The sequence below is a fragment of the Tympanuchus pallidicinctus genome, unplaced genomic scaffold (assembly GCF_026119805.1).
Source record: "Tympanuchus pallidicinctus isolate F22 unplaced genomic scaffold, pur_lepc_1.0 scaffold9, whole genome shotgun sequence".
In the NCBI taxonomy this organism is placed as follows: Eukaryota; Metazoa; Chordata; class Aves; order Galliformes; family Phasianidae; genus Tympanuchus; species Tympanuchus pallidicinctus.
Genome location: NW_026294813.1, coordinates 22,515,730 through 22,537,645, shown reverse-complemented (window position 1 = coordinate 22,537,645; position 21,916 = coordinate 22,515,730). Strand labels below are relative to the sequence as shown.

The 21,916-nt window shown below is 51.3% G+C and overlaps 1 protein-coding gene across 1 annotated transcript in view; it reads right to left on the bottom strand.

Moving 5' to 3' along the window:
• Nucleotides 1-3,074: 3,074 nt before the first annotated feature.
• Nucleotides 3,075-21,916, bottom strand: part of LOC128074333 (CBP80/20-dependent translation initiation factor-like) — a 33,707-nt gene continuing 14,865 nt past the window's right edge. Inside the window, exons 2-8 of the mRNA XM_052670096.1 lie at nt 18,843-19,055; nt 16,255-16,338; nt 9,944-10,057; nt 6,833-6,906; nt 5,742-5,846; nt 5,291-5,366; nt 3,075-4,334 (exon numbers count right to left, since the gene is read on the bottom strand). Coding sequence (XP_052526056.1) covers nt 4,122-4,334; nt 5,291-5,366; nt 5,742-5,846; nt 6,833-6,906; nt 9,944-10,057; nt 16,255-16,338; nt 18,843-19,022 — 846 coding nt within the window. The 5' untranslated portion in view covers nt 19,023-19,055 and the 3' untranslated portion in view covers nt 3,075-4,121. The remainder of the gene's footprint in view (nt 4,335-5,290; nt 5,367-5,741; nt 5,847-6,832; nt 6,907-9,943; nt 10,058-16,254; nt 16,339-18,842; nt 19,056-21,916) is intronic.

Below are 21,916 nucleotides of genomic sequence, written 5' to 3'. Positions count from 1 at the left end.
CAGTGCATGGGTTGCTGCTTACTGAGCTACGTCTGCTCCCAGCAGGAGCACAACGCGTAGTTCCCTGCAGAAACAATCTTTATTTTCCCATGAATGAGACACCGGGGCGTTGCATCCAGCGCTGAACTCCCTAGTTAAGGGACAGTCTTTGACCGAGTCACCTTGCATTTCAGCAAGCCCTCATCCTGCCACCAAATAGCCTATATTTACACCCCGGCTATATATACACACCTCCCCAGGCAGCACGTCCATGGCGCAGAAGGGGATGTGCTAACCTGCTGCCTGCAGACAGGAAGCCCCTTGCAGGAGCTTCTGGTCTCCTTCATTGTGCTGCCGCTATTTCCATCACAGCAGAGGAAAGGCAGCACATGGGGGAAGCATCTTCTGGACAAGGATAAACCTTCAATGTGGCAGGAAATATTTTGCTAGACATGGGCTGACGACAACCTCCATCGGTTGCTCTGATCAAGCTCCTCTGCCAGCAGGAATGCGTGCCCGTCCTTCTGCTTCTTGGACAGAAATCCTTCTTTTTCCCTGTATTTTATCAAAAATTATTTCACAGAGAATGGGGAAGGGGATTAAGATGTGGAAGTGTCCAAGAAATCTGCTTGGCCAAAGCTTTTGTTTGGGATCTTTATAAACTTGGATTTTTTTTTGTTGTTGTTGTTCTCCTTCTTTCAACAGCTTTTTAAACTTCATGCTGCTTCGCAAATGACTTTGGGAAAATACTCAGCAGAATTCAAGGCAGTGCTAGAAAAGACCTCTCGGGTTTCTAATGAATCCTCTGGGAAAACAGAGGAGATGTAACACCATTTAGAAGTTAAAGTTTGGGCAGGATTCTGGGGGCAGGGAGTAGTGTTATGGTATGTAGAAAGGACTGGGAAAGAACAAAACCTTTCAGGCTTTCCTTAGCTGCTACAGAGCTGCATGGAAACAAACCTTTTTGAAAGGAAAGTCAGCTAGAAGCCTGAGCAAAGCCTGGGCTGCTCTCTGCTGGGATTGAGCCAGAGTTCAATATGGCCATGTCTGAGAGCCTCAGATGTCCACAGCATTGCTCTTTACAATCCAGTCCCCATACAAAAACCAGCAAATTCCCTGGAAGACCAATTCTCAGGTCTAGAATTACCGGTGAGCTCTGAAAAATATAATAAATATCAGGAATTCTGTCCCTGTCCTGCAAGCACCACTGTCTCATCCTCTCTGTTCATGCCCAGGCAGCTGGCTGCAGTGTCCACAGCCCCTGCTCAGGAGATGCTGCATATTTTCCCTGTTTTTCTCTACATGTTTTTCCTTTCCACTCCTTCCTCTCACCAGAGCTTTAGTTGCCACTTGCTTACTGCCAGGCTCTTTTCTGCATCCCACCACAGCTCCTCCAAACCCCACCGATTCCCACTGGTAAGCCCAGCCTAGAGCTGCAGCTCCATCCTGTCCCAAATATAAGCTGTAAAACATCCAGAATTCCATCACTTTTCTTGTTCTTAGGGCAAAACAGCACCTGGACAACTGGGGTCTGTGAAGCAGCAGTGGTTCAGCAGTGGATGTCACTGAAGTCCCCACTGCCTCCTGCTGAGGTCGGCACAACCTTCTGCACGGGGCGGATAAAAGACAGAAGGTGGACAGGATGAGCCCCTGTAACCAACGGGCAGCAGCATCTTCCAAACAAGTGAGGACCTCCCAGCACAGGCATCACCGCTCTTCGGTGTGAGGAAAGCTGTACGGCACCAACTCTTGCACAACACTGCAAGTCCACACCTGCAGGAGCCCTGCAAAAGGGCCAAAAGGCACAAGAGGAGATGCCGGATTTCCAAGAAGAGTTGGTGTCGCTGTGGCTGCAGAGCACCTCCCACCCCTGGGCGCAGGATGGGCGCGAGACGCTGCATTTTGACGCTTGGAAAAAGCCCTTGGAATGAAGCCCCCGCTTCCTCTGCACGGAGGAGCCGTGCAGCGGTGCTGCGGTGCCCTCTAGTGCCGCACGGCGCACTGTGCCGGCGGTCACCGAGCAGCAATCCCGAGGCCAAGCTCCCTGCGCCGTTTGTTGGCTGCTCTGGTTCCCCATCGCACCGCAGCCGAGGCGTCACAGTGACTTCACCTTCCAGCTGCCAAAACGTGCAACCTTCAGGGCTGTGAGACCAGTCATCCTCAGCCCTTCCACCCCCTGAACAGGAATCCAGCCTGCCCACCCAGGGAACGGACGCACCCCACTTTCTCTCCTCCTGCCAGCATCTCGCTGTAGGTCTGAGACACAAAAGACCCTCAGAAAGCAAAAAACCCACTGGAAGATCTTCCCTTTTCAGCAGGTCTGACAGAAAGCATTGTTTTCATAACTGCTTTAGGGCTTCACAGCAGTATTGGCGCTACTGCCAGAACTGCGGTTTGTGCCCTTGCAAGGAGCCTTGAGCTGATGCACTGCACGCAGATGGCAACCTGCCTTCTGTGGTCAACCCTTGCTCTACCACCCACTGAAGGGCTACAGGCCACCATGTCTCCCCCAGCCCACTCCTTTTCCCAAGGAAACGGTCCTTGCCAGTTGGGTTCAACGCCACAGCAGAACGGATTGCAGGAAGATGAGATCTTACTGGAAATCACAGCAACGAAGGCTTTTTGCTCAGCAAGCAGGGGTGTGAGTCTCAGTGCGTTGTGACCTAAGATCAGCCATGGCTCTCTGCCAGGGGCTTTCCGCAGCGGCTGTAGCAGTTGCAGTATTGGAAAGACCCTTGGGAGATGGGAAGCTGGCTGGTGAGACTGAAACCTTCTCTGAAGGCGGTGCTGTGCCCACACGCTCAGCAGGAGCTGGGGAGGGAGGCAGGAGGAGAGAGATGCCTCCCCAGCTTGGAGCTCCCACTGAGACTCTTGTTTTTTACCCTCAGGGCAGCTCAGACATCTCTATAGACTACAGAAGAGAAACTAGCACTTGTATTCTGATTCCAAGCACACGATGGAAAGGTTCAAAAGATCAGAAAGAAAACTGAATTACATTAACATCACAGAATCGTTAAGGTTGGAAAAGACCTCCAAGATCCCCCACGTCCAACCCAACCCACCCACTGACCACGTCCCCAAATGTCACATCTCCATGGTTCTGGAACACCCCTGGGGACACAGACTCCACCACTCCCTGGGCAGCTGCGCCACTGCATCACTGCTCCCAAAGTCCAACCTGAACCCCCCTGGTGCAACACGAGGTCACCACCACTTGTCCTACTGCTGTGATTTAGGAGCAGAGGCTGACCCCCACTTCGCTCCTTGCTTTCAGGAGCTGCAGGAAGCGACGAGGTCACTCCCCTGAGCTCCTCTTCTCCAGACAGAACCATCCCAGTTCCCTCAGCTGCTTCCCATAAGACCTGTCCACCAGATCCTCCACAGCTCCACTGCCCCTCTCTGGGCACGCTTCAGGGCCCTGATGTCTTTCTTGTGATGAGAGGCCCAGCAGCGAACACAGCGCTCGGTGTGCAGGGCAGTGAGCCGCAAGGCAATAAAGATGTCAAACCAAAGGATGCCAACACTGTCTTCCACATTAATTCCCCTTGCCCTGCCACTACCTGCCCACGTGGCCAAGGGCTGCAGGCTGTACGTGCCCCCAGCACACACAGCCATGTCTGAAAGCCCTTCTGACTGCAGAACACTCATCTTCACATCTTCTTCCACTTTTTGGCAGCGCTTAGGCAAACGAGCGTCCAAATCCAACTGCAGATCCTACGAGCCAGGGGAGACAAAGAGGAGCGAGCAGGAGGGCTCTGCCTGCAGCTCCCACCAGATGGCAGAGCAGCTCCGAGCAGCGGAACACCTTCTGCAGCGCCGAAACAAAAGGCTGACGAGCATTTCTCGCTCGGTGGCGGAAAGAGCATTTGGAGGACGGTTAGTTTTTCCTATTGCTTTCTATTTTTTTTTTTTCTTTCCCTGATTCTTTTTGTTCCATATTTCTTTTCTCACCAAAAAGACACGGGTGTGCCTTGCAGCTTGCTGTTGAAATACTGCTGATAGGTTCTACCACCAAAACTCAGCTCTATGGATCAATGCCCCCATATCCAGAGTATTCTGCCCCACCCATCAAGCGGGTCAGTGAAAATAGGAGTAAAGATAGAGATATGAGGTTGAGTGTGTTCTGGAAATTAGCCCTAATTTCATGCTGTGCATGACACAGAATTTCCAAAGCAGCCTGTAAGACTCCCTGCCTCTCTGCAGTCTGGTGCTCTCATTGCTGGAGCTGCTGCAGAACACCCAGCAGAGCAGAACCTTTGTAGCAGAGTCGCACTGGAGGATGCTCGTTCTCCATCCACGAAGGGCATGGTGCTAAGGTGTGCCCAAAGAGCTGGGCCAGGAGCAACCCACGAGACCTTAAAGCACACACAGAACAAGGATTTGTGCACCTCCGTTGGAAAGAGACTGTTCTGGGGATAGGACACAGCGAGGCAAAGCCCCCCAAAGGGCAAACGATTTCCTTTCATATGCTCACACTGCATTTTCCCCAACACTCCCACACTGCATCCCAAATTGCTATCTAAAGCACCGAAAAGCAGCACGACCACCTCTCCACAATCACCTTCACATCCAGCACATGACACATCAGGATTAGAGCAGCTGCCAGAGAACATTTCACTCGTCAGTGCTGAACATGACAAATCCCCACCACTAACTGTATGGTTCCCATAGGCACACAGTGCACACCAGGGTGGCTGCATCTCCAAACCACGCCGTGTTTTACTAAAATACTGGATCAAAATAAAATACAAAGCACCAAACCAAGCATTTCACTGGGTCTTCCAGCTCGGAGCACATGGTACTGGGCACAGCTGGTGGCCCCACCAATGCAGTCCCAGTACATTGGGAAACTCCTTTTGATTCTTCCATTTTTCCAATGGTTCCCTGGGCAGAGCAGCCTCATTCTCCAGAGTCACTGGGTCATTATCAGCAGGCCCCAGTGCTTTTTCCCCTGTGACCTAAAGCCTAGAAAGATTAAGCATGTACGAGAAAACAGCTGCTTTCAGGACTGGGGCACTGGGAAATACTGAGACACAAACTGACCTCTTCGACAGCACTGCTTCCCCAGCGCTCACTGTGGTCATTTAACCACAAAAAGCAGCTGCAGGGACAGATCCAGAGAAGAATCAGGCCGAGAAAAGGAGCAAGTGCAGTGGTGCTACACACAAGGCACGTGCATGGCAGAGGAACACCTGGACCAGCACATGGTTGCTCCTGGGCAGCTCTTGGAGCCTGGTGCTTTCAGAAGCTCCTTTTTTGAGACCTGAGCCCTGTGTAGACATGGGTGACTTCTGCCCACATCAGCACCCACCTGCCACGCTGGGAGGACCTTCTCGATGTCGTTCAGATTGATGCTGTCACCATCCTCATATTTCCCTTTTCCAAGCCTATGGCAGAGAGAGAGCAAACAAAAACATGAGCAGTGAAGCCTCAGTGGAACCAACGTTAATTCTCTGTGACGGCACACAGGGATGAGCTTTCCCTGCAAAAGGCTCTCATAAAAAGGTCTCTGAAGTCATTGTGTTCGTTTCCAAAACATGGTGGGCACAAGGCCACTGACACCAAATGAAACGCTGCCTCGGCCCTGTCACCCTGCACCCCATCCACAGCACTACAGCACCCTTGGAAACAGTAGCAGGCTCTTCATATGCACCGTGCCATCATGTCAGCATTCCCACTGCAAAGAAGTTCCCTCCTTGCTGGAGGGCATCACCTCACTCATAGCTCTGGGGCTGGGAAAGCTGCACACACGTGGCACTCACCCTTCCCTGTCGATGTGGGGCAGTGGGTGTTTGGAGGTGTTCCGGAGCTTCCTGTGGAATTGGCTGAAATCTAGTTTTTCAGGCTGCAGGTCCCACGTCGCACCACTGGGGGAGGAAAACAAAGAGGGACAAAGAGAGTGAACGGTCTGCTAAGTCAATAAAACCATGCTAAGAGCACAGGAGCAAACTTGAGCCTGCAGACGAGGACAGCTGGTGCTTTGGATGCACCACCTGTGCACTGTGATGCCACAGGCCTCCAACTTCACACTGCAGTGCTGTGCTTTTTTTGTGCTGCTTGCACTGAGTCGCAGTTTTGATGCAGATGCATCATGAAGACCACATACCTCGTTACCTGTATTTGCTCTCTGTACCAGGAAGATACTGCAGCAGGGGCTGCCCCAGCCTGTGCAATGCAGATGCTCTCCCCACTCCAGCAACCTGGAGCAAGTATCAGTGAGAGCTTGACCCCTGCACAGCAGTGTGTATCACCGGACAGAAGGCACATTTCACTGCTTGACTTGTTGCTGCTTGAGCAGGGAAGCACCCTTGTTTTTTCTCATGCTGAAGCAGCAGCTCTGCTCAGCAGCTGCAGAGCAAACACACGAGCACAGCAGCAGTGAGTGAAAGAGAGAAGGCCAGGAGCAGAGCTCAGAGCTCAGCCTCGCCTGTGCAGCTCTCAGATGATTGCCAACAATCCTATCAGTGCCTTTCTGAGACGTTTGGTGGCAGGCCTCTCCTAAGCACACACCATGCTTTAAGTACATTCACAGAATCATTACGGTTGGATAAGACCCCTGAGATCCCCAAGCCCAATCCCAACCCACCATACCAATGACCACATCCCCCAGTGCCACATCTCCATGGCTCTTGGACACCTCCGGGGATGGGGAGTCCACCACCCCCCTGGGCAGCCTGTGCCACTGCATCAGGGCTCTTTCGAGAAGAAGTTTCTCCTAATATCCAACTAGAAAGTTGTTTGTCAGTGCTTCGTGCCATGGGCTATGTGAGGAGCAGCGATGGAGGCCACGTGGCAGCACACACCTGAGCACTAACAAGACGGCCCCATGCACAAATCTCTAACATCAGCTTACCTGAAGGAATCAAAGGTGTTGGCAGCCCAGATGTCAGTGCCCAGCATGTCAAGGGAGCCCTCCTTGTTGCCATTCTAGGAAGGATGGAGAGGTGGTTACACGGCGCAAGGCTCTGCTTTGCACCCAGCATTCCCCACTTCCACATCGAGAGGCCTTGCTATGACACACAGATCCCTTGCTAGCTACAAAAGTGCACTTCGAGGCAGGAAGAGGAGGTTTCAGCCTTTGGGACACAGAGCTATGGACAACACAGCGCAGACATGTGGGTTGATGTTGGCCCCATCCTCCTACCCAACATCCAATGTGGGACTGTGGACCCAAAGAAACGCAGACCCAGAGGGCAGGCTGGCATTCTGACCACAAAACTCCAGCTGGTTGATGTGGAGAGGCACTTCCAAGGTGACCTGTCCACCCAAGGTCAAGAAGGGCCACCAAGAGCCAGACGTCCAGGGCCACAGCCAGATGGCTCCTAACACCACCAATGGCTGTCACCAACAAGCACACGGACTCATTTAGTGAAGCACAAGGTGAAAAACCTCTGCATTTCATCACTGTGGTGACTGCTTCTTCAAAGAGCCATGGTGACACAGCTCCTCCTTGCTCTCCTAATGCCTCACAGTAGGACACAACCCCACACTGAAGCTCCAATTTTTTCCCAATGGAAAAGCATCCAAGCCAAAACATTGCTTCTCATCCTTCACAGCCCTTCTACAATCACCAGGCCCCACGTGTCCTCCCCACAAGCAGAGGGCTGCCCTCATCACCCTCCACAAGCAGATAACAGCAAAGAGTACAGCATGTTGGGTTTTGTCAGGGCCAGTCACGGAATCAGACTCGACTCAGACTCACGTGGGATGGATATGCTATTTCCTATTCACAACACACTTACTTATTACCAATACTTCCCAGCAAACAGGTTTGTCTCCTCGTAGACACAACACTCTTGCAACACAGGCACAACCACTTCTGTACTTACACCACCACACGAAGCTTTCCTGAGGAACTGCCGTTTTCCAGTAACACAGAAAATAATGAAAAAATAATTTAAGAAAAGACAATTTCTACATGAAGTTCCAGACTTCAAGGTCTTTCTCAAGACCAAAGATCTTTGGTCTTTATTCCTTCTTTGGTTAAAGGCATCTTTAAGCAATTCTTCTTGCAGACATACCTATCTCTCTTTCCACTTCCGATTAGCACAGGATGCTTAAACACCTGTCAATGAACCAATTGCAATGGGATGTCCCAAGAGCTAAGCGTTTGGGCTCAGGGGATAAGGATGGGAGCATGTAAGCAATTGCCATGAAAAAGAGGCCAATCAACAACCAAGATACTAAACAGCTACAATTTCTGACAAGGTGGGAATGGGTTCCTAACAGCACACTGCAGCCAGTTTGGACCCAGCTCCCAGCAATGAGTGGAAACTGCAGGTCTGCTTCACATGCAGGTACAGGAGGTCAGAGGGGGGTGAGTGCTCAAGCAGTATCTGGGCTGCAGCTCCTGGTCCTCCCAGCCCACGTCCCCACCTCCTCTCAGGGATGCTCCAGGTACCAACCCAACTCCGTGACAATGGTGACTGGGGCCCAGGGACAACGAAATCTGTCACTGACCTCATCACTGTGGTCATTCCAAGTCCCTGCTGATGACCTGACTTGGTAACCGGGATGTGCCTCAGGTCACCAGCAGCTCCCAGCATGCTGCTGAGACTGCCATAGGTCTGAAAAAGCCAATCCTCAATTCCAGGAGAAAAAATAAATTGTGTGTATTGAAAAGAAGCAGCTCCTTGCTCCCAGTTCCCCCAGGAACGCAATTACAGAGGCGAGCAGTTTTAATATGGAGCTCCCCGCGACACAACCCTCAGCCTTAGATACTAATTTTCACAGTGAAGGGGAACTGCTGCAAATTAATTGAGCCAACAGCAATGATGACTGAGTGACGCAGTGGTGAGAGTGTCATTAATGCTCAGAGACAGCAGAGATCCAGTAAAATGAGCCCTACCCCCCAGAATGGTTCAAATGCATTTTCATAGCATCTGTCCTCCAGATCTCATAAGCACACACTCAGGTGACCAAAGCCTACACCCAGAATACACAGTGATGGGGACAGAGCATGCCACCCGCCACGTGGACTCTGCCTGTTTACTTACACATGCAACCTCAGCAAATTCCCCACAAAGTCAGCATTTAGATGCAGGCTGCCCTTTCTTTTTTTTTCCAGCGTCACACCCGTTTCTCCTGCCACTCCTCATTACCATTCCCCAGCAAATCTCTGCAAGTGCCAAATCACGCTCCTCGTGGCACGATTGCAACAACATGTCTCATCGCCATGCTTTGCACTGATAGAGAGCAGCACCAAGTGATCTCAGTGCACTGATAGAGAGCAGCACCAAGTGATCTCAGTGCTGTGCGTGGTATAAACAGAGGGATTATCCTCTGGCACGTGCTACTGGAGCACAAGTCTCCTCCTCATTCAATCCTCAGCCCCAAACCACCGCCGCACCACTGATGTTTCTTCACGCTTTCCAGGATGCTTGAGATGCAAGGATGGACCAGGACTTTGAATGCTAGCCACGGCCTTTGGGACAACCAACACTCATGCATGCAGATGGAGGTCCCTGGACTGAGTTCAGGCAGAGAAAGGCCCTAAAACCACGTCAGCAGCCAACTACCAATGTTTTTTGCAAGGCAGGAAAGCTGCCCACCTAACCCTGGAAAGCTGCTGGACTCAGGGTCATAACGTTCAATCTTATGTCAACCTCTGACAGAGACTCACCAAAAAAATAATTACAGGCATCTCTTAACTTCCCAGATCAGAAGTACTCCGGGATTTCAAGGGGAAAAAAAAGCAAATCTCCTTTGCACTCAACCACCCGGCTACAAGCTTCTTGCCCAACATCGAGGCACACCTTAGCAGAACCCGAGGCCGAAGGACAGCTGCATTCCTCAGCAGTCAGGCGACGGGTTGGGCACAAGCAGGGCAGAAATTTGCACACCAGCACGCGCCACAGCCCACAGGGAGGCACACACACAGCGCGCACCACTGGAGGCCTCCGAAAGACAGCAAGCACAGCACACGATGCCAGTGCCCAGCTCTCCCCACGGCTACCAGGTGTACCTTGGTGGTGCGCCTCAACTGGCTGCTCCTCCCAGACCTCGATCCAGAGCCACACCTGGAGCCTGACCCCGGCCGCGATCCTGCGCTCCCGCCGCTGCTGTGATCCCCATCTTCCTGGAACAACAAACAGCTGGCTTGAGTCAATGTGCCACCCCGCACCCAGCAGAACCGCTCAGCCGGCCCAGGAGGAGCTCTGCTGCTCCTGAGCCACGCACGCCTGCGCCTCGAGAGCCGTGCCCACGCACCACGGCCCTGTCTGCCTTTTCTTGGAGCCCTTTTATGCGCCTGGATGGAACCTTCTCCCATTGCAAAGCGACAAAAAATGACCGTAAAGATTTCACTATAGTAAACCAGTTCGTGCACAGAGAAAAACAATGCCTCCTACGGCTCCACGACAATTCGCTACATACACCCTGCATCCTCTGAAACTGCAGATATATCCTTAATTCCTGCCAACCCAAACCCCATGCCCCAAATCAACCCTTCGTTTGCTTCTTGCCCTTGCTTAGCCTGCTCCCCTTACACCTGACCATACTTGGGCTTCAGCAGCCCAACGCTCCACCCCAGTCACTCCTGTCCCTTCAGGGCTTGTCCCTGATGTCCTCCTTTCTCCTCACACTTGTTCTGCAGTCAAACACCCCACAGCTTTCTTGTTCAGTCAGCGCCCCGTGGGACAAGATGAATAAGCCGAAACCAGAACAACCAACCCAACCACCTCTATTTACCCAAACAGCATAAGGTGCTTGGGGAGAAAAGGGTTTTTTGTCAGGGTAATTGCTCCTGAAGGTTTCCCAGAGGCTCCCAAAGGGCTTCATGAGTGACCTGAGATGATTAAAAATTCCCAAATCAAAGAGTGCAGAATATTCAACTCTTATTACGCCAAAAATTTGAAAGGTGAATAATTCCAGGCAAAGCCCATGTCCTGGCTGGGTCTCCTGTGCTCCTCCACCTGCTGCTGCTTTACTCAACACAAGGGACTGGAGGGAAGGTGCTGGATTTACCAAATACGAGGTAAAACACATCTGTGCCCATTTCTGCACGGCCCCACTGCATGCTGCCCATCCTCAAAGCCAGAAAGCACAAACACCTTGTGGCTGCCCTATCCCCAAGTCAACACTGACTCCAAAAGAGGGGAAGCCAACCAGTTTTTGAGCTGTGCACAGAGCAACCATAAGAAGCTGTGGTTGTTCCCACCAGCTGTAACACCGGCGGCAGGAAGCACCTTCTTTCCTCCTCAGCACGATGCAACCCGAGCGCGCCGGTGCTTTAAATGCTCCCATCCTTTTTCCCTTGGGACCCATGTCCCCAGAACACAAGGACTCTCCCAGCCTCCTCCAACACCCTGAAGATCTGCGAGCTCTCATCCCTGGCTCTCAGCAGGCTCCAGCTACCACTCCAGGTCTACATTCACCACCAGGACAGGGAATCTCCATCCCAAATTTTGGGGTTGGAGACCAACACCTCCTTGGGAGAGAGACTGCCAGCAGCTGCTTTTATCCATGCAAATCCTCCCGGCCAAACTCTGCATCCCCTTAGGAACAGCGAGGCTATATGCGTGTCAACCCTGCCAGCCACCCTCTGAGCTGTCACATCCAACACTTACATTTTAATTAGCAATAATCATATGTTTCACTCACACTGCAATTTTCACCTTCGCGGAGCTTTGCAGTGTGAACTAATTAATCCTGCTTCCTTTGCCAGCTCGAGAGTTATTTCTTCCTGGTGCTTCGGTGCACATTGGAAAATCTCATTCGCAGAAGGGGAAAACTTTCCCTGATGAGCATGCAGTAAATGGAAATTCTGCAGTCCCCAAGCAGTTGTCCTCACTGGAAAGGTGAAGTTTGGTCTGTTGGTGAAGCCACCAATGAAGACAGCAGTGGATCCCAAAGGGGATTCATGTTACAGAACATCTCCCACGCTCAAAGCACAGCCTAAGGCAGGGCAGAAAAAGGGTCTTTTTGGGACATGGGCCTCAAGCTGCAGATCTGAGATCTGCCACCAGCATCAACCTACAACCAACGCAGCACCTACAACCAAGCTGGACGGTGTCCTACAAGTCATCCAGGATTTCAGGCCCTTCTAGACAAATTCACAAGCGTGCATTCCAATTTTTTTTTTTCCCATGGAAAAAAAAAATTTACAATAGAAATAGTTATTTTAACGTTTTAAAACATGGGGAAAATGCTTCAGCTGGGACTAATTTCCAGCTTCTTTATACTCAATGCGTAAAGCTACAACAAAAGCAGAAAATCACCCCTGTGAAAAAACACCATGAAGGAAAAAACAAAAACAACCACGCACAGAAAGAGCAAGCAGTTACAACAAGAGAGATGAAGAAACAATTCCCTCTACAAATAACTTGTGTCTTGAGGGGGAGTGTTTCTTGACTGCTCGATGCCTGAGATAAGGGCACACTTACCATAGCTCCTGCCCTTAGCTTTGCAAGTCCTCTGTAAAACAGCTGCTCAACAGCTGGTTAAAGCAGGTCATAGAGTCACAGAAACACTAAGGTTGGAGAAGACCTCCAAGACCCCCAAGTTCAACCTCAACCCATCCTCCCCATGCCCAGCAGCCACGTCCCCAGCTGCCACATCTCCAGCACCTCGCTGGGCAGCCTGTACCAAGGCATCACTGCTCTTCAGAGAAGAAATTGCTCCTAATATCCAACTGAAATTTTCCCTGGTGCAAATTGAGGCCATTATCTCTCAGACTATTGCTGCTTTCCTGGAAGCATTTCTAGTCAGCTGGAAGCACCTCCAATATAACCAGGGATATGAAAGTCACATCATGCCCTCAATCTCAAATGTCTATTTTTTATAAAACGTGTTAAGCCAGCGCATAATCAAAAACCCAGAACAGTCCTGGAGCCAAACAGACTCCAACAGGGAAGGTGACAATGTCACTTGTGCCAGGACAGGCACAGACACGGATGTTCTGGACAGCAAAGATCACCCTCGAGGAGTTCTGGCTGTAGAGTGGCACCAATCTTCAAGTTACCATGGTAAACTTCCTAAATAGAGGAATGGCCACGAGAGACAAAAGGTCCATCTGCTTTCCCTCTGCAGCAGAAGCAGAATGCACAGAATTGAGGACCAAAGGCACCGGTGACATCCAACGCACCTCCTTTTAGCACACGCACGTCCCAGACAAACACTGATGTGCCAAAACCTGGAGGGAATGGAAAGTTATGGAGAGTGTAAGGAGTATGGAGGGGATAAATCAACCCACCCTTATAAAGGGTGCTGCCAGAAGCCCCAGAGCAAGCTGAACCTACACATGAGCTGAATGGTTTAATTCCTTCCTGGGCAGCTACATGGAGATCTGCATTCACTGCACAGAGGGAGCAGCAGCAGCAGCTCCAGAAGGAATGCCACTTAGTGACCGGTTCTGCCAGAGCTGCTCCTTCATCCCCTTTGAGGGCTGGTCACCTCACCGAGAGCCTTAATTGCTTCTTCCCGAGGCAGGGCTGCACCAACCTGTATTCCCTGGCAGAGCCTCAAAGTGACTCCCTGACTTTCGCCTTCTCTTTCTCTGTTGTGAGTGAGACAAAGCAAACAGCTGTGTCTGGCTGCACCCATTTGCCCCAACAGCCCTTCAACGTGACAGTCAAGCACAACCCAAAAAACGCCATAGAAACAGAGTCAATCATCTTCACATGTTAACACCACTTCCTACGGCTGGAAGCTTATCAGACAGGGGTTTTCATGTTCAAAAGTCATTGGGAAGCATCCCAAGGGATGACATGGGTCTGCTCCAACCCCAACGCACCCCCAGCACTCGCACACCCCCATGGCTGCATGTCCCCAGATGCCCCCTGCCTGCACAACGCAGGGACACGTCGTGCAGCACTTCCCATGAGCAGCATTTTGACACCAGCACAGCACTGAGCACCTCTTGAGTCGCTGAGGATTCACGTGGACGAGCTTTGGTTTTGTGGAGGCTTGGGAGCTCCTCCTACCTTTGGCATCATCAAGGCTTGGGTTCACGGACAGCACGACCCTCACTTGGAGAAGCCCCCAAGGCACCTGGTCATGCTACGAGTCCCCATGGCATGTGGAAGGACATGGAGACGGCCATGCAGCTGCTGCCAGGCTTCTCACATCCAAGAGCTCCATGGATCTCTCCAAACACAACACACCACAAAGCCTTTTGCTCAACGAACTGCCCTCAGGAGCAGATCAGAGCTTCGGCCCCACGAGGGGAACGCAAATAGTGTACGACATAAAATCTTCCCAGCGGGTGTTTTTAGATAAAACATAAAATCTAAGCATGAGAAGATTTGAAATGCTGCCACGATCCAACCTTCCCTCGTGCATCCTGGCACAAGAAGTACCTCGTATGTACCAACAGGGTATGTCTTCACCCCACAGACCATTGGTTTCCACCCCAAAGGACCCTCTGGGGGCACTGCCCAGCGCACTGCAGGATCACCACAGGGCTCAGTGCCATGCTGTGCAGCAAACCAAAGCGTTCTCAGGACAACTACAGCTGAGCAGAATGGAACTGTGAGACTGGGCTCCCCTCAGCACACCAGGACTTCATGCAGCCCATGTCAGGAGATGCCCCATGAGCACCAAGGCCTGGGCTTTCCTCCTCCCCGCAGCCTCACTGCACAATGTGGAACGCCCAGCTGGAAAGAAAATACAGAAATCAAAGAGTTCCCCTTTCCAATAAGAAAATCTCAAACCCCTCACAAATCGCAGTGAAAAACAAAAGGTAACATCATCCCTCGGGAAACGATTAGCTGGCTTCTAGTTCCCGAGCAGGTTTGAAGAGGGAGTGATAATTCGCATGCAAGACAAAAACCTCATTAATGTTTCTTTTCTTTCCACGCTACCAATGAGAAAAATAAGCATCCAGGAAGAGTAATGCACTGAGCCCCACTCTCACCAGCAGCGATTCGGCTGTATATCCATAGCAGAAAGAAGAAGGCTGCCTGGGCAGCAGAACAATAGCGTGTAGCTCCTCTCTGGTGCCAAGGAAAATTTGTTCCTCGCTGTTAAAGGAAGCCCAACACGGAGAGAGATAATTACGAGCTCTGCTGCAGGCTGGGAGAGAGCCCAGACGTGGGGAAAGCAGAGCACAGAGCGCAGCCAGGGCATACATGGATGTTAGCTGTGCTCTAGCTTCCCCTAGGGCAGCCATTGCCAACAGTTTGTGTGTATATATATATATATATATGGCCACGGTATGAAGGGATTGTGCAGATATCTTGCTGGCCACCAGTATCTGCTGGGGGTAATCCCAGGGCAGACAGTGGTCAGCCACCCCTAGTAACCACCTAGCTGCTAAACTGATGAACTGGAGCTCACCTTCGCATACGTTCTTTGGGATTGGTAAACCTTACGTAGAAGTACGGTGCTTTTGCATAACATATCTGGCAAGATGCTCATCTCCTTTTGGTGGCTTTTGGTGGCAGAGCAGAGGGAAAAGGTGTCTCAGAATGATGGGATGGTTGGGTTGGGAGGGTCCTTAAAGACCACAGAACTGGTCTGATCCCAGAATAGCTGGGTTTGAAGGGAACCCTAAGCATCCCCAACCTTGGGGATGGGCCTTGGACAGCTGTGGAGATGGGGCACCCACACTCCTCTGGGCAGCAGTGTCAGGGCCTCACTGCCATCTAACCTAAATTTCCCCTCTTTTTAAACCATTCTTCCTTGACCCATCACTATCTGCTGATGTGAAAAGGCAGTCCCTCTCCCTCAATGTACTGGAAGGTCTCCCCAGGACTCCCTCTTCTGCAGACCCCCAGCTTCCTCAGCCTGCCCTCAGGAGACTTGCTCCAGCCCTCCAAGTATCTTGGTGCTTCCTCTGGGGCCCGCTCTGGCAGCATTCCTGTGCTGGGGGTCATGATGCAGTGCTGCACTCACTGTAGCTCCTGAAGCACACTGCTGCTCCCCCAGGCTCACTGCTCCAGACAGCGCCGCTGGATTCGAGGTGAGTCTGAAGCCCAACAGGCGCCCCTCCAGTTCCCAGCACTAAACCTGGAGGTGTTTCATCCCAGAGTTTGAGGAGACACTGATAAACTGAGGTGTGCAACCACAAAAAAAAAAAAAAAAATGTAGCCATGAAAGAGAAAAGGATGAAGATGCAACCATGTCTGAGCCACAGCATCCCAAAACACTGCTCTTGAAGAATGCAAACGTAGAACCTGCATGCTTGGTTTCCACCAAGCCCAGTGCCTTCGCTGGGTCCTCCTGAAGGAGGAACCATCCCAACGCTGAGCTTGCAGTACGGGTTCAGCATTCCCAGCTTGTAGAATAAGGGCAAAAAGCAAAGCTCTGGAGAGGAAAAACTAAATGCTCCCCTACCTGCTTGTGCTGGTGGGACGACGAGCCCTTCCCTCTGGATGGGGAGCAGCTGCCATCGAGCTGCTCACTGCAATCCGCCGTCCACTGCAAAAGGGATAGAAAGGCATTGTGTAAAATAATAGCTAGGCTGGGGAAACTGCTGCATCAGCCCGCAGCAAGCATCACCCAGCAAACAGCACCGTGACTGTGCTGGGATGTGAAGCATCCACAGCTTTCTCTCTGCAGCACCAGCTCTGTTCCAGAACAACAGGGCTCCCTCTGACCAGCAGGGATGATCCCGAAGGCACTGGCTGGGAAATGCTCTGCCCGGCAATGGTCACAAGAGGAACAACAGCAGGAAGCTGGAGATGCTGCTGCAGCCATCACCGGGCTGCATCGTTACAGAGGGTTTTAAAGATGGGGGTGGGAAAAAAAAGCTGTGCCTTTCTGTTCTTTTTGTCGTTCTCTGCTTTCAAACGACAGAGAAGGCAGAGCTGCTGACTCAGCCAATGCATTAGAGAGGTGTCTGTACCAAAACAACTCAATTTGGGGTCACTGGTCACCGCTCCACAACGAGAAGAGGAGCCACAGCATAACGCTGGAAGTAATAATAACGATAAAGTAACTTTCCCTCTGTAAAGATGAAAGGTTCTGCTTCATCCTTAAGCCATTTCGATTCCCTGCCACAAGGAAGCAGACTGCGGAGCCTCAGCAGCTCGCCCAAAGTCAGCGATTAAGTGGCAGCAGAACCCTGCAGCTAACACAGCTCTCTTGGTCTCAGTCCAGTGCTTAGCCACAAACCCATCCTTCCTCCTGCAGCCCTCGTTAAAGGGAGCCTGCTGCCTTCAGCCTGGCTGACCAAACAGCTCGCCCGTGCATGCATGCCTACTGCTTTGATAGGAGCGCTCAGGAAGGAAAACAAACGATCCCTGGTTATTTCTTACAGAAGTCTGAGGTATGATGAAGGCAGGAAAGCGAGTATCTTTTGGACACAACAGATAATTCCTTCTTAGTGTACGCACAGCTTGATAGCAGCAGATGACACATGTAAATCAGCCTCGTTTCTTGTCCTACGGACAGCCAGCAGCTGCTTTCAGGTCATGCAGAAAAGCCACAGTCCCATTGCCACACACAGCAGGACACATTTGGCTGGAACAGCAGAGGTGTGGGCACACCACCCCCTTCCCAACAGCACTCGCACCTCTTGCTCAGGTGTAATGATGCCTTTTCACTGAGCACCACATCTCACAGACCCTGTTCTTTGTTGGAAAGGGCAAACTGTTCTACCAGTCCGTGCTGTGCCTCTTCTGAACCGCGAAGCAAAACTCTGCCTGTTCATTTATTTCTAATTCAATAGTATTTCTCAACTTGACACGCTGACAACAGCCTGTTTGGCCTGAAGCCCCTCCAAAGCATCACTTCAAACACAGCCATTTCCTGGCCTCGGGTTAAACAAATGCACTGCTAAAGTGCTTGGGATCATCTGAATTTTCTAATTCACCTCTAACGACTTTGATCCTCAATTTGCAGAAGTCCTCTACTGAGCAAAACCTACTTTCAAAGGTTCATCTGATAAGCAATATCTTTATGCCAGGGTTGGGCATGGCACAGGCTACCTAGGGCAGTGGGATGTCCCCGAGATGCCAGAGCTCACAGAGTGGTTTCCCACTACTCTCAGCCATAGGGTTTGGGTGGTGCTCCGTGAGGCCAGGGTTTGGATTCAGTGATTGTCACAGATCCCTTTAAATACAGGAGTTTCTAGGATTCTATCACAGAATCACACAATCGTGGAGGTTGGAAAAGACCTCCAAGCTCCCCAAGCCCACCATGCCCATTGACCATGTCCCCAAGTGCCACATCTCCATGGTTCTTCCCCATCCCTCCAGGGTCAGGGACCCCATCACCTCCCTGGGCAGCCTATGCCAGTGCCTGACAGCTCTTTGGAGAAGTTATTCCTAATACCCAACCTGATATGCTCATCCTACACTCATCTTATGACGAGATTGCTCACGTATCTCTGCAGAACAAGCACTGCCTTGCCATGGCACTTCTCTGCCACTGGGACAGAGGGATCCTGCTGCAGAACCGTGCACCCCGTCCACTATTACACATCTACCAGCACACCAAGACACCAGGACATTCCTTCAAACGCCACCACCAGCTCAAGAGTTAAATTTCTCCTTGGGTAGGACTTAAAAAGTCAATTTTTAAAGGGACACAACCGTTGTTATCTTTGCTCCTAATGAAACCACCGAATCACACCTGCTGTAAGCCATCCCTCTGTTTCCTGGATGTAGTCTGTGGGGGAAGAGGCATTCACCCAGTCCCAAGGGACACCCAAAGGGCACCCATCGCTTCCAGGCACACATGTCCGTGCTGTACACTGCATACAGCACACTGCACTCGAAGCAGAAAGCACAGAGTGGTCAAAAACCCTCAGGGCACATCCCAAGGCCACTTGGCGATAAGCACAAAACGCAGTCAGCAGACCTTTACCAACCGTTGGCACCCTCACACGCGGCTGCCCCGAATCCAACGTTTCCTTGCATTTCTAGGCTTGAAAAGACCCTTTCGCGTGGCTCAGCCGCACGGCTCACGTCCCCACCAACCTGAGAGATGTTGGACTGCGTCTTCTCGCTCTCGCCGTCGCCCTCAGTCTTGTCGCTGAGCAGCCCCTGCACCTGGTACTCCAGCACGTAGCTGTCGATGAAGCGCTCCAGCTCCTCGATCTCCTGCGAGCGGCTGCTGCCCGCCTCCGAGGAGGCCGAGGCCACTGACGAGTTCTCCATCCTTTCAGCTGTGAGCCTGCAGAGCGAGGGGACCTGGGGGAGGAAAAGGACGGAATGTGAGAGCTGCTCCTTGGCTGCTCCCTTCTCTCTTCTCCTCCAGGCACAGCCAACAGGCGTGTCTTCCGCTTTCCCTACACCTGCTAATTAGAGAAAGCAGCCAGCTTGGGCCTTGGCTGCTATTCTCCTATGGTTTACTGCAGGTTGGACGTGTTCTGCTGTATTTCTGCATTTCCAATTCATAGTAACCGGCCTGAAGATTCACTTCTCTCCAGACATCTCCAAGAGTTCCCCCTTGCAATGATGTTTAGTAAAAAACAGGACAGGGTTGGGTAAGATGCTCCATCCCGCCAAGTGCAGCAGGACACCACAGATACCAGCACACAGGTGTTCCAGCACCCAAAAGGTCCACCTCGATTACACTCTTATACCTAAGGACCACATCAGACATTCTGTCTGTCCTCCTCGCTACAGAAATATGACAAGTTTGCCCAGAGCAGCAGGGGTGCCTCATCCCCGGGCCATGGATGGACCCTGAGCAGCCTGAGCTGCCCATGGCAGGCGGTGGGGTTTGCAGGGCTGTGAGATCCCTTGTAATGCCACCATTCCTTCTGGTGGTTCTGTGATCTCTAATGCCCCTTCCAATCCAACCCTTCTGAGTCTCTCTGATCTTTAATGCCCATTCCAACCCAACCGTTCTATGGTTCCGTGGTCTTCAAGGTCCCTTCCAACCCAATCATTCCATGGTTCCGTGATCTTTAAAATCCCTTCCAAGCCAATCGCTCTGTGATGCTATGGTGTAATGAAAAGCTTCTCCAGCAGCAAGCCAGCATGACTGCAAGCAGTCCAGCGAGGAGGTTTGGGTGTGGAGGTGAAACAGCAATCACACCAGAATATATTTTTAACACTCGTTCAAAATGGATTAGGATAAAAAAGAGGGGAAAAATCCTGCAAAACAGCAAAGAATGCATCTGTGAGGAGACCTGCAGATAGCCTGGCCAAACCTCCAGAGAGCGACAGCAGCCAAGGTCACGGAGTGCAATGCATGCAGATTTTAGAAACGCTCATACTGATGCTCAATGAAAACAAAGAACAAAGGAGGACGAGGCTGAGCAAATACAACTGGATGCACGTACCAAAATCCAAACGCCTTTCTGCTCCCAGGAGAGGACCACCACCGCCCAGCCCACGTTCAGGACGCAGATTTCATCCCCTGCCCTCCCTTGCTCTGCACATGTAGGCTGGTTGGAGATGGGTATAAAATTACCCAGCAAAATCTGAGTGAGTCACGTGCCATCCGGATGGGAAGGAGAGAAATCTGTTCCCAGCTTGTGCAATTTGCAGCTCCCGAACTATTTCTCATCTGTCACTGCTGAACAATTGCAGCTTCATTTGGAAACCGCTGAGAACGAGCAGTTCTGGCCTAAGGATTTCGTCTGCTCAAGGAATTATTCCCAAATGTGCCCAGACTGTCAAAAAGGCTCATTATGGAGATCAACATCGCACATTAGCTCCTGAGCAAAATCATGTGGCATGTTAAGAAGGAGAAAAATATAGAAGAGGAGCCCCAGAGAGAGCATGGAGCCCCAGCGGAGGGCATGCCTCTCACCCCATAGCTAATTAGTGCCAATTAGCAAATGAAAAGCGCCAGTTATTAAATGGAAAGTGCTACAGAAGAAGAGGACATCCGGGACCAGTGCTCTGGTCCCCAAGGGCCACACGAGCATGGAGAGGTCCCCACGGCCCATCAGCGTTCTGCTCGTTAGCAACAGGAGAGGCGGTGGAATGAAAGGGACTGGATTTATCTGAAGCCAGCAAACAAGCACAAGGCTTTATATCCCAACCTAGCACAGCCCCTGCTTTGGGTGGTTGGCTGTTCTTGAGGTCTCCAGGCTCTCCACAAGCTGCCAGCAGCTCCAGCCTTCTGCTTTGGGGTGTCACGGGTAAGGAAACCTCTGTGGCTGGAGCAGGTTTCCCAGTCTCTCTTGGAAGAGAAGATCTCGGAGGTCCTTCCCAACCTCACTGACTCTATGATCTCACCTCGCCCTTGTACAAACCAGAGGCTTGGAAACAAAACCCCAAACTCACACAAGAGCAACAAAAGCATTGCAAACTGAGAAGATGACTGAGAGCTTTTTGGAGAGCAGCAAACCCTTGGACTTACGCCGGTGTAGCGCTTTCACCGGGGATTCCCAACCCAGATACACTCCTGTATGATAATTAATAGGAATCAACCTCAAATCTGGATTTTTTTTCCCCCACGTTTCTCCCTTCTGCCCCCCGTTCTGCCAAAGAACAAAGCCTGCAAGCTTTTGGGGTCTAAAAACTGCCCTCCAAACCTTTTCTACAAAGCCCGTGCACTGTTCCTTATTGCTATAAAATATGAAAGTCTACAGATGCGCAAAGCGATTATTACAAGTTAGCAGTGATTAATAATAATTACACATTACAACGACGTTAATAGCTATTATTGTAAAGAGTGATCTAAACGGGGCTCTTCCCCTAGCCCTCCACTTACGCAGTTTCACCCTTAATCAGCAAACAAGCATAATAAGAACGAGGATTTTTTTGACATCCATACGTGCATCCAACAGACAGCATTCACACAACAGCACCCAAAGGTGCTCCAGGCTGAGCTCCAGGAACCAAGAGGCGAACAGAACGAATGAACCCACACGAAGCAACGGTTGGAAAACCTGCATCTCTTGGTTACGTACTCTCCATTAAACCACTCCTGTGCTCATCCTCCAGTACTAAAACGTAGCTCGATGCAGCAGCGAGCTGCTCCTAGGCAGGCTGACAGCCTCCAGACCACGACAAACCTGTCTGCCATATGGGATCCGTCAGCCCATGCCTCGCTTGGAACGGGAGCTGCTTCCCATAAAAGGAAACTGCAG